The following is an 11,826-nucleotide window of genomic DNA, read 5'->3' as shown; positions in this document are numbered from 1 at the left end:
TGGCTGCCGCGGCCGAGTCCACCCCGCCCCACCCCGCCCCGCCCGCCGGAAGAGGGGGCGGAGCCTCGCCCGCGGGGTCCTAGCGCCCCGGGTTCCCCGCCCACTCCGCTAGCACTCGACTCAGCCCACGCTGCCAAAGTTAAGTCGGGCTCCCCAACCCTTGGAAGCAGGGCTTTCTCTCCCCCTTGGGAAGTGAGAGCGTGGCTCAGATTCTCCCAGGAACACGGGGACCCTTGCCCTTGATGGTGCTCCGTCGGGTCTCACCACAAAGGCTTGCCTTTTTAGAGGCCACCTTTAGGTCTCCTGCAACATGCGCCGCTCAGGGAGCGGTGGCCCCAGCTTCCAGGTGCTAAGCAGCTAAAGCCTGGCAACCAGATCGGAGGAGGCTGGGCTGGGCGCAGGGCCAGAAGAACCTCGGCTCCGGCCTCTGGCTGCACCCACATTCCTCCCGCCCCGGCCCTGCAACTACAGTCGAGCCCAGCCCGGTCCTAGGGTGTCTAGCGGCGGCCACCTCCACCCGTGAAGAGACCATACGTCAAGCAAGCCGTCTGATTTTTTTTCGGTCTTTTTGAGACAAGGTCTCCCTGTAGCCCCAGCTGTCCTGGATTCACCATGGAGACCAAGCTGGCCTCGAACTCAGAGATCCGCCTGCCTCCCGAGTGCTAGGATTTAAAGACGTGCGCCACCACGCCCGACCTAGCAGTTGATTTTTTTAAAAATATTTTATTTTTATTTTATGTGTATGAGTGTATTGTTTGCATGTATGTGAGTGCACCCGTGTAGTGCAATGCCGAGGAGGTCAGAAGAGGGCTTTGGATTCCCTAGGAACCGGAGTTAAGGAGGGTTCGTAGCCGCCATGTGGGTGCAGTTGATATTTTTATTGGCACTTCTTTGAATTACTTGGGAAACTGGTGGAGTCCAGCCAGCTACTTTTTCCCAAATCTAGGTCTGGGGAAAGACCTGGGGTGAGGGACAACCTTCAGTAGGATCCCCTGGTGACACTCTGTGGCTCCTGCACTCACCCTAGGGACGAGAGGATCTGAAAGGTTATGCAAACTTCTGCCTCAGGATAAAAGCCAAGGGGGCTTATGCTCCAGGCTGTGCAAAGATTAGGCAGGCCTAATGGCCAGTCCAAGCAGGCCCTGGCTTGCCGTACTACAAAGCATGGCGCCAGTCTCCCTGTGAACATGGGGGACTTACTTTCTAACTGGGGGGGGGGGGGGAGCAGGTGGGTTTTTTAGCAAAGGCTCTGAAAGACCATCCTACTTCCAAAAACTAGGTTCAGCTGTTAACTTCTGCCAGGCTAAAGACTGGAGACACCAAATAAGAGGAATTGAGAGAGGAAAAGAAGTCCTGGGCTTCGCTAGCCCTTCTACCACATTGCAGACATAATCCAGAAGGCTGGAAACAGTCATGCTTCTAGCACCTGTAGGTTTCAGAACACTTGGAGGTGAAGCAGTTCCAGGGTGGTCCATTTGGTGTATCCTGTTGCTTCAGGGGGGAACTGGTTCATCTGTGACCGCTGGAGAGTATCAAAGAGAAGCTTCTGCAGCCTCTTTGAAGGCAGTGCCTATATCAGGCATCACCTACCTCCATTACCACTGGGCCCTGGAGTCAGAACTCTCCTGTCAGGTCAGAAATGGAGGTGTAGCACCAACTGGGGCCGAGCAGTAAGAGGGGAAAGAATGCATGTGAGCCTTGGGGAGCAGTAGAGGAAGCCCTTCAGCAAGGCCCTTGCCCACCCAAGCAGAAGGCTTGGTGTTTCACCCACCCCCTTCTGCCCCCCACAGCTTCTGCTTTCACTTATCCGGGGGCAGAAGATGACTTGAGTAATTTTGGTTGTAACTACTAAGGATGAGGTAGGGTGCAGAGGACAGCTGGGTTAACCCCTGTGATATGGCAGAGATAGGAAAAGATAACTTACATCGAACAGCCAGAAGAGTGTTTCCATGGCAGCAGGACACTGAAGTCACTGTGTAAGGATGTGTCTCATCCAGATGCACTGGCCTAGGGAGTCCAGCATCCTCATCCCTCCTTCCCAGTCGACCTCGGGCCCCTTTGCCCCAAGAGTACACTTCACCGTCTGCCAAGAATCCCAAGGAACAGGGCAGCCTTAGCAAGCAGCCATACACCAGACAGCCAGACTGGCTCCACCAGAAAGGTGCTAAGCATAACCCCACCACAGGCTTGCCTCAGCTTAGCTCTATCATAACTACCCTTACCTGCCCCAATGGCTACAGTGAAGGCATCCCCACAGGCCACCATCACCATCTTGATCCCATCAAGGCCTTGGACCTGACAGGGTGCCCGGCTGACCCGACGAGCACTGGTGCCCAACTGCCCATGCTGATTACTGCCGAAAGTATAGCAGTCACCCGAGACTATGGGGATGGAAAGAGGAAGGAAACAGGGACTCAAATAGAGGTCTGGAGGAGGCCAGGTGAGGGCCTCCCATGCCTGTCCCACTCACCAGTCACAGCAGCTGAATGGGCAGTACCCAGGTCCACACTCAGAAGAGGCTCCTGGTCCAGGGGTGCAGAGCCCAGTGGTGTGAAGCTCAGAGCCTCCTCTACTTGCTTCTGGGGGACAGACTCCTCCAGAGATAGATGGTCCAAGCCCAGCTTGTTAAACCTGAGGGTGGAATCAGAAGTCAGGTGTAACAGTTTGTATAGACTTCCTTTTTCCCATATTTCTGGACAGGGACTGGCAGGATCTATCCCACCAGGAGACAGGTCCTACCCTAAGTTGAACCAAGTAGTAGTCTTAACCCTCTTTGGTTGTGGTCCTTGGTAGGAGGAAAGCAATAAGGGATGGAACACTTGTAGCCAAGGAGGGTAAGGAGGCAGGCATATCATCTTGATGTATCTATTCACCTGTTGCTCCCACAGGCCAGGGCCCAGCCATGCACAGTAAGGATCATGGAAGAGTCAATGCCACAAACAACTTGCTGAGCTTCCTGTCCTGGAGGCACAGGCACCTGCTGGGGGCAGCTGTGGGACTCCCTGGTGCCTAGTCCCAGCCTGCCTACAAGAAACCAGGATGGAGTTTGAGCTTTAGGGATGGTAATGCCAGAATGAGGGAGGGTCCACTGAGAAAGCATGAATGGAGGCTGTTCTCAGCCTGAAATGCTTTTCCTCTGGTCAAAATCCTTTTCTTACTATTATTAAAGATGTATTTATTTTATGTGCATGGGTGTTTTCTTGCATGGATGTATGTATGTATGTGCATCATGTTCATGTCTAGTGCCTGAGACCAGAAGAGGGTATCAGATTCCCTGGAATTAAGAGTTACATACAGGGGCTGGAGAGATGGCTCAGCGGTTAAGAACACTGGTTGTTCTTGCAGAAGACCCAGGTTCAAATCCCAGCACCCATATGGCAGCTAACAACTGTCCGTAGCTTCGGTCCCAGGGAACCAACAGCCTCTTTTGACCTCTGCAAGCATTGCAAAACATAGGTGCACTTGCCTACATGCAGGCAATACTCACATACACATAAAATAACTAAAAATTTTTAAATAATATTAATAGCTGGACATGGTAGCACATGCCTTTAATCCCAGCACTCAAGAGGCAGAGGCAGGCCGATCTCTGAGAGTTCAAGGCCAGCCTGGTCTACATGGTGAGTTCCAGGCCAGCTGGGGCTACAGGGAGACCCTGTCCAAAAAAAACAAAAAAAAAAAAAAAAAAAAAAGAGTTACATACAGACGTACAGAAAGTTGTGAACTGCCAACCAAACCTAGGTTCTCTACAAGAGCAACAAGTATTATTAACCTCTGAGCCATCTTACCAGCACCTGGTCAAAATCCTTTAAAGCCCTGGTCTAATCCCAATACCAGCTGGGTGTGATGGGTACATACACAGTAATCAAACAGAGAAAGAGGGGAGAGAGAAGAGGACTGCTGAGGAAAACCCAGGCTATAGAGTGAATCTAGGCCAGTTTAGGCTATATAGCAAGATTCTGTGTTTAAATTATGGGCATAGTGGCACAGGCCTTTAATCCTAGCTCTTGGGAAGCAGAGGCAGGTGAATCTCTGTGATTTTGAAACCAACTTGGTTTACATAGGGAGTTCTAGGCCAGCTGGGGATATAGGGAGACCCTCTCTCGAAAAGACCAAAAAAAAAAAACCAAAAAAAAACCCCAGCCTGGCATGATGGCACACGCCTTTAATCCCAGCACTCGGGAGGCAGAGGCAGGCGGATCTCTGTGAGTTCAAGGCCAGCATGGTCTACATAGTGAGTTCCAGGCCAGCTGGGGCTGCAGGGAGACTGTCTCAAAATTCACATTGTTTTCTGTTTTTTATTTTATTTTATTTTGGTCTTTTTTGAGACAGGGTCTTCCTGCAGCCCCAGCTGGCCTGGAACTCACAAAGATCCGCCTGCCTCTGCCTTCCATGTGCTGGGACTACAGGCGTGCGCCACTACGCTCGGCTCAATAAAATATTTTTTAATTATTATTTTTTTATTTTACATGTATGTGTGTATTGCCTGTGTGTAGGTAAGTGCACCCGTGTTATGTCATGCCCGAGGAGGACAGAAGAGGCTGTCAGATCCCCTGGAACTGGAGTTTACAGACAATTGTTAGCTGCCATGTAGGTGCTGGGATTCGAACCTGGGTCTCCTGCAAGAACAACCAGTGTTCTTAGCCGCCGAGCCATCTCTCCAGCCCCGCAAAAATGATAAAATATAATAATATAAAGCCGGGCATGGTGGCGCATACCTGTAGTCCCAGCACTTGGGAGGCAGAGGCAGGCAGATCTCTGTGAGTTCGAGGCCAGCCTGGTCTATACAGTGAGTTCCAGGACAGCTGGGGCTACAGGGAGACCTTGTTTAACAAACAAACAAACAAAATATATATGTATATATAAAATGTATATATATATATATGACAATATAAATAAAAATAAGTACTGTTGGAAAAACAATTTGGTGGGGAGCTGGAGAGATGGTTCACTATTTAAGAGCACATACTGCTCCTCCAGAGGAACCTAAGTTTAGTGTCCAGAACCCACTCAGCTCCAATAATTCCAGCTCCAATGGGATCCAACACCTCTGGCCTCCACAGCACCTGCACACACATATCCACATACAGACACACATATCCACATAATTAAAAATAAAACATCTTAGCCGGGCATGGTGGCACACACCTTTAATCCCAGAACTCGGGAGGCAGAGGCAGGTGGATCTCTGAGTTCAAGTCCGGCCTGGTCTACATAGTGAGTTCCAGGACAGCTGGGGCTACAGGGGGACCCTGTCTCAAAAAAACCAAAAATAATAATAATAATAAAATAAATAAAACATCTTGCTGGGCATGGTGGCGCACACCTTTAATCCCAGCACTCTGGAGGCAGAGGTAGGAAGATCTCTGTGAATTCAAGGCCAGCCTGGTCTACCTAGTGAGTTCTAGGCAGCTGGGGCTACAGGGTATAAGGAACCCTGTCACCCTGTCTCAAAAAGACCAAAAAAAAAAAAGGAAACCACATCTCACTCACTCATCTCCACACCCAGCACAGGGTGAACACATGGTAGGTGAACATGGAGAACAAACAGGGTAGAGGAAGCTTTGAGAAGGTCCCCAAAGGCTGGAGCTAGGTAGAGAGCTTACCACCATCTCCTCTGCCCCAGGCAAATAGTTCTCGATCTGTGGACAGGGCCAATACATGAGAGGCCCCACAGGCCACCTGCACCATCTCATAGCCCAGCAGAGCTTCCACAATGGTGGGCTAGAGAGAGGGAGAAAAGTTAAAGGGAACTGAGGAGTCTGGGACTAGCCCCTTACCAATGGCCTCAGCACACACACCCCTACCTCCAGACAAGAATTTAGAGGCTGCAAATTCTTAAAAGGTAAACTGTCTCTTTAACTCCAGCCATGTGCAGACACAGTGCCAGGTGGGAAACCATTGGGGAAGCCTGAGGTTTCTGTACTTTCCAAGCCTGACCAAGAGCAGGTGCTAGCGTGGGACCTAGTAGGGCATGTGGCTCCTGTTAACTTCCCTACCCCTAACCTGCAATCAGCTCTCAGATGTGGGCTCCCTACTATTCCCTCGCTTCCTCTCTCCAGGGTACAACTCACACCCACCTGGCTGATGTCAGTGAGGTTGCCATGGCCTAGACACCCGTTACTGCCACTACCGAAGGTCATGATGATGCCTCGGTCTGGGGAGGAGGGCAGTGAGGAAAGAGGAGAGACATGAGACTGCTTCACAGCTAGCTTGGTTCGTTTCCAGGTCCAGGGACCAATATAACTCCTAGTCTGGAGGCACAAGCCTGCTATCCCAGCTACTAGGAAATTAAGGAAACACTGCAAGTTCAAGATCTGGCTGGGCGACTTAGTGAGACACTGTCTGAAAACAAAAGTAAAACCAAAATAAAACGGTGGCTGGAGATGTAACTCAGTAGTAGAGTACTTGCCGACCATGTGCGTGGCCCTAGGTTCAATCCCAGCACTGCAAAAGAAAAAAGAAAAAGAGGGCAAAAGGGAAGGAGGGGAGGGGATAGGGAAGGCATTAAAAAGAAAAGAAAAAGGGCTGGAAGGATTGGGATGGTGAAAAAAAGATAGGGGTCTGACTGCAGTGTGTAATTCTGGCCAAAAGAGAACTTTAGTTTTCCTGCATCTGTCAAATGGGGATACTGTGACACCTTCCTTGCCTGGCTTTCTCCTAAGTCCCCACAGAGTACTCTGGGACAGGCTCACCAGTCAGGCAAGCTGTGAATAGGTCCCCGCAGGCCACGTGCTTGATGGTCACACCGGACTGGCCCTCCAGGAAACGTGAGACAAACTGGGGCTGAGGCTGCTCAACTGCTCCGGGGAGGAGGGGGCCTAGGGGAGGGGCCTGCAGGGGAGTGGAAGGTGCCTGAGCACCCCCACCTCTCAGCTGCTCCCACCCTCACCCAGCCCAGGTCCACTGCCAACCTGCTCACCTCCCACAGGATGAGACGACCAGATCGCGTGACTCCTGCCTTCTGCGTGCGCCCAGTGGCCACCTGGACCACCTCTGTGTTGAGCATCGGCAGCTTCAGCGGCACGCTAAGCCCACTGCCCCACGCGTACACTGAGGACAGTGGGGGTGGGATGGCCGATCTCACAGGTCCCCGGGGAACGCCTGTAGGGACAGGACTTCAGACTAATTAAGATAGCGGAAATGGTAGGGAGTCCATGGGGCCCCAAGTGGTCCCAACCAACTCACCCCTGCAGCGGGCACTAGTGATTCTGCTCCCTGTGCTGCCAGGGGCCATAGGTGGTCCTGGGGTCAGGGACTTTTCTGCCCTGTAGGACACAAGGGAGCCTCAGGACAAGGACTGTTCCTGGCAATCTAAGTGTAGAAATGAAGGGTTCACCCCATCCTCCTTGTTCCCATTGGGTGCCCCGCCCCTACAGCCCAAGACCCCTCTCTCCCGCACAGGCCTTCGCATTCGGACGCTTCCCACATCGGTGTGGAGATTGAGGAGGGCCCGGATGCAGAGGGGCTGTGCCATGATGTGGCTAAGTGGTGGCCGCTGTGCAGGCTCCAGGCTGAGCAGACTCAGGACCAGCTGGCGCAGCTCAGGGCTGTACCGGTCAGAGATGGGTGCAAAGGTGCCACTCATGATCTTCAGCACCAGGGCTGGCAAGTTCTGCAAAGGCACCACATATGGGGATGGCTAGGGTGTTGGGTTGAGCTCTTAGGTAAAGCAGCACCCAAGACTAAGGAAGTGAGAACAGACCTCCCTGCAGGACACTTGAGTCTCATTAGAAGACTTCCAGAATGGTATGAGAGCCAGACACTACTTTCAAGAGTCCCTAGCCTGATAAGGAAGTTGAAGCTCCTCCTCAAAGGAGCTCCCAGGTGCTTTGGAAAACTCCATCCTGGGAGTGTCTAATCTGATTGGAAAGTCAGGAGTCACATCCTTGCCCTCAGGTGCCCTAAGCCTGATGCAGGACCCAAGCTCTACCTTAGTCTGAGCTGAGGTAGGAAGAGGCACAACCCTGCCCTGGGGTAACCCACCTGCAGGCTATGAGGGAGTGACTCAACAGCCACAAGATAAGAAACACAGAAGTGGTCAGAGTTATGGCCAGTGAGCATGAGTTCCTATTTGTCCTCTTAGGGGAGTTTCTACTCACCGCAGCCTCAAAGGCTCTCTTGAGACTGGCCAGCTCGTATAAAACACAGCCCAGGGCCCAGATATCACTCTTCTGGTTGTAAGGCTTACCCTCACACAACTCAGGGGAGATGTAGCATGGAGTACCCACCACCTGCAGGAGGGAAGCCTGTATTACAGCCCTGGGTAGACAGAGGAGCTGGGGCTCTGGTCCTAAACACATTTGGGGACAGCTTCTCAAAGCAGGCCAAGGGGACTTCTTTTTACAGGACCATTCAGCCAGGGGCCAAGAAGCCAACATTTTTGTGGGCAAAGAGGAGGAGGTAGGGATACAGAGTAGGCTGTCAAGCACTGTAGCACCCTCAGTGTCCCCTGTATGTCCAGGCACCGTGTAGGCCTTGCTCTTGCTGCTGAGGATCTTGGAGATGCCAAAATCACCAATCTTGACAACCATGCGGTGTTTGTCAAGAAGGATGTTCTGGGTCTTGAGGTCCCGATGCAGGATGAGGTGGGTGTGTACATGATGTAGTGCAAGCAGGATCTGCACGAAGAAATGAAGGATGGTCTCCTCCTCCAGCAGGGAATTGCAGCGCTTCTGGATGAACTCAGCCAGGGTTCCACCTGTGGCCCAGGGAACTGATCAAGATCTATACTTCACACTGAAGACAACCGCTTTTATGGAACAGGGCACCAGGATCAGAGAGGGCAAGGTGCCTGTCAGGGTCATACCAGAACACTACACATCTGACCTTCAGCAAAGTCTCTTCCAGAGGGAAGCCACCTAATGGTATCCACCAGTCCTGCAGGTAAGGGACCCCTCTGGCTGAGGCAAGGAGGCTGGCTTACCTGGAGCATATTCCATGGCAATCATGAGGGCCTTGTCTTCCAGGAAGTTCTCATAGTACTCAATGACATTGGGGTGGTTGAGCAGCTTGAGCACCTGGCACTCGTTCTGTGCTGCTTGCCGCTCTTCCTTGGTCATCTGCTCCACTGGGATCTGCTTGATGATCACCAGCTTCTGGTCAGCCTTACGCAGGCACAAGTGCACAATCCTAGGTACACAAAGTGCAAAGCAGGTACCAGCTAAGTTTCTAGTCAGGTATCAAGGCAGCCCAGAGACTACTTGGGAGGCAGAGGCAGACTGATCTCTGTGACTTTGAGAACAGCCTGGTTTCCATAGTGAATATTCACCAGGCCAGCTGTGGCTACAGGGAGACCCTGTCTCAAAAAGACCAAAAAAAAAAAAAAAAATCCAAACCAAACCAAAAAAAAAAAAAAAAAAAAAGAAAGGAAAAAAAAAACGGTAAAAAGGTGGGTAAAAGATGACTGCTGCTAAACCTGAGCTCAGTCTTCAGAATCTACATGGTAGAAGGAGAGAACCAACTTCTTTTTTATTTTTATTTTATGTGCATGAGTATTTTGCATGCATGTCTATGTGCAGCTATACATGTAAGAGGGCTTGGAACCTCTGGAACATGAGTTAAGGTCAGCTGTTAGCCACCATGTAGGTGCTGAGAACTGAACCTAGGTCCTCTTGAAGAACCCAGTGTTGTTTTTGTTGTGTGTCTTTTTGAGACAGGGTTTCCCTGCTGTAGCCACAGCTGGCCTGGATTTGCTATGGAGACCAGGCTGGCCTTAAACTCACAGAGATCCACCTGCTTCTGCCTCCTGAGTGCTGGGATTAAAGGCATTACAGTGTTTTTTTCTTTGTTGTTGTTGTTGTTGTTTTTGTCTTTTTGAGACAGGGTCTCCCTGTAGCCCTAGCTGTCCTGGAACTCACTATGTAGACCAGGCTGGCCTTGAACTCACAGAGATCTGCCTGCCTCTACCTCCCAAGCTCTGGGACCATAGGCGTGGGCCACCATGCCCAGCAATGTTCTTTTTTTAAAGTCAGGGTCCCTGCCTCTTACCTCTCAAGTGCTAGGATTAAAGAGCTCACTATGTAGACCAGGCTGGCCTCGAACTCACAAAGATCTGCCTGCCTCTGCCTCCTGAGTGCTGGGATTAAAGGTGTGCACCACCACGCCCAGCTACAACCCAGTGTTCTTAATAACTGAACCATCTCTAGCCCCCAGAACCAACTTCTTGAAGTTGTCTTCTGACCTCTCTCTACACATCCAAGTAAGTAAATGTGAAGATGCCGGGTGTGGTGGTGCACACCTTTAATCCCAGCTCTCCAGATGCAGAGGCAGGTGGATCTCTGTGCATTCAAGGCCAACCTGGTATACATAGTGAGTTCCAGGCCAGTTGGGGCTACAGAGGGACCCTGTCTCAAAAAGACAGGAAAAAAAAAAAAAAAAAAGAAGCATATGCGACCACCATACTGGGCAAAAAAAATCGAGACAAAGGCCTGGTGTGATGGTGCATGCCTATAATTGCAGCACTTTGGAGGCAGAGGTAGACTCTAAGTTCAAGTCCAACTTGGTTTACAGAGAAAGCGCCAGGCCAGCCAGAGCTACTATGTCTAACAAAAATAAATAAATAATCCTGAGTAAGACATGCACCATAATGATCATATCTATGGCTCTTTTTTTGGAGACAGTCTCTTCCTATGTAGCCCAGGTTGGCCTCGAACTCGCAGCAATTCTCCTGCCTCTGCTACCGAGTGCTTGGAATTACCGACGTGCACCGCCCCTCCCCCCGCCCGAGTGCTGCCTCTTAATAACTGTTCATAAGTTCTCAAACTTTACTGTTTTAACAATGTCTTTGTTATTGTATAAATTTTCTATGGCCTAAATTTGGAATGGGAGAGGACCACGCCTATTTTAGTCAGAATTGTATGTCAGTCTGGCATCTGGGGCTGCCGCTCATTACCTGTTAATGCAAAGGAACCTAAAAGGACGTCTAGGAAGCTTGCAGGCACGCCTCGAGGGCGTGGTCTCGGAGGGGGAGGGGCCTCCCGGCTAGGCCTAAGGAACTGATAACTGGGCGGGGCATCCCAGAGTGGCGCGCACACTTCTGGGCGGGGCTAGTCGGACCCTGATTTCTTGGTCCGAACTGGAGCTTATTTCTCTCCTCCCGTTGTAGTTTCCTCCCCTGAACCCCCTGCTCACCCGAAGGCACCTCTGCCCACCACTCGGATCCGCTCGTACTTCTCCATCCCATTTCTTAGTTACGCTTCCGGAATCCCCATGCAGCGCGTGCGCGGACCTGCCCGTCCTGGAGCTCCGCCCTCCTCTCCTACAACTTTTTCTGGGCGGAGCGGGCTTTCCGGACAGGATGCCCAACCTCGACACTACGTTGCTTTTCTGTCGGCCCTGCCCTACGAAGGGTCCAAGAATAGGCGTACCCCACTTCTCCGCGTGCCCCTCAGTGGTCAGCACGCTTCCAGCCACTTCCCACACTCGGGGCTAGACCCAGCCACTACTTGAATGCGGCGCCCATAAAAGTTGTCCCCCGAAGGCCGAATGGGGGTGGGAAGCAAAGGTCGACTCCCCGCTGCCCAGGATTGGCACCACTGCAGAAAGAGAAAAGCGGATCCTAACCGGAAAGCAAAAGATAAAGAACGAAGGCTGAACCGAGAGCGTACTCTCAAGTCTGGGTGGAGAGCAGGCTTGGTTTGGTGTTTGTCGAGGGAGGGACTGGGAGAACCCCAAGTTGGCCAAACAGATTCACCTGGAGAGGACGTGACGTGGTCTCCCGGCTGTCCCAACTGGTGAGCACTGCAGTCGTCAGTACAACGCCGTAGGGAGATCAGCCCTGGGTGCTCCTCCAGTACCCGGGGCGGGGGGCGGGGGGGGGGACGG

At 51.8% G+C, this 11,826-nt stretch overlaps 1 protein-coding gene across 5 annotated transcripts; it reads right to left on the bottom strand.

Annotated features, from left to right (window-relative positions):
• Positions 1-769: 769 nt before the first annotated feature.
• Positions 770-11,263, bottom strand: Nek8 (NIMA related kinase 8). Of its 5 annotated transcripts, none has more exons than XM_008828684.3 (15): positions 11,134-11,263; positions 8,927-9,132; positions 8,469-8,701; positions 8,103-8,234; positions 7,407-7,615; positions 7,189-7,268; positions 6,923-7,104; positions 6,696-6,834; positions 6,081-6,157; positions 5,607-5,724; positions 2,874-3,024; positions 2,471-2,631; positions 2,223-2,381; positions 1,925-2,083; positions 770-1,522 (listed from the first exon to the last, which is right to left on the bottom strand). In XM_008828684.3, the coding sequence occupies exons 1-15, from the start codon at positions 11,178-11,180 to the stop codon at positions 1,494-1,496; spliced, it is 2,082 nt and encodes a 693-aa protein (XP_008826906.1). In that variant the 5' UTR covers positions 11,181-11,263; the 3' UTR covers positions 770-1,493. The 5 variants fall into 5 exon arrangements, with proteins under 5 accessions (XP_008826906.1, XP_029417252.1, XP_029417253.1 ...); XM_029561392.1 differs by lacking the exon at positions 11,134-11,263 and adding an exon at positions 11,059-11,111 and having other exon boundaries at positions 770-1,657; XM_029561390.1 differs by having other exon boundaries at positions 771-1,657.
• Positions 11,264-11,826: the final 563 nt, after the last annotated feature.

This window comes from Nannospalax galili, unplaced genomic scaffold, assembly GCF_000622305.1.
Source record: "Nannospalax galili isolate Female #2095 unplaced genomic scaffold, S.galili_v1.0 scaffold212, whole genome shotgun sequence".
In the NCBI taxonomy this organism is placed as follows: domain Eukaryota; kingdom Metazoa; phylum Chordata; class Mammalia; order Rodentia; family Spalacidae; genus Nannospalax; species Nannospalax galili.
This window is presented reverse-complemented; position numbering and strand designations above follow the sequence as displayed.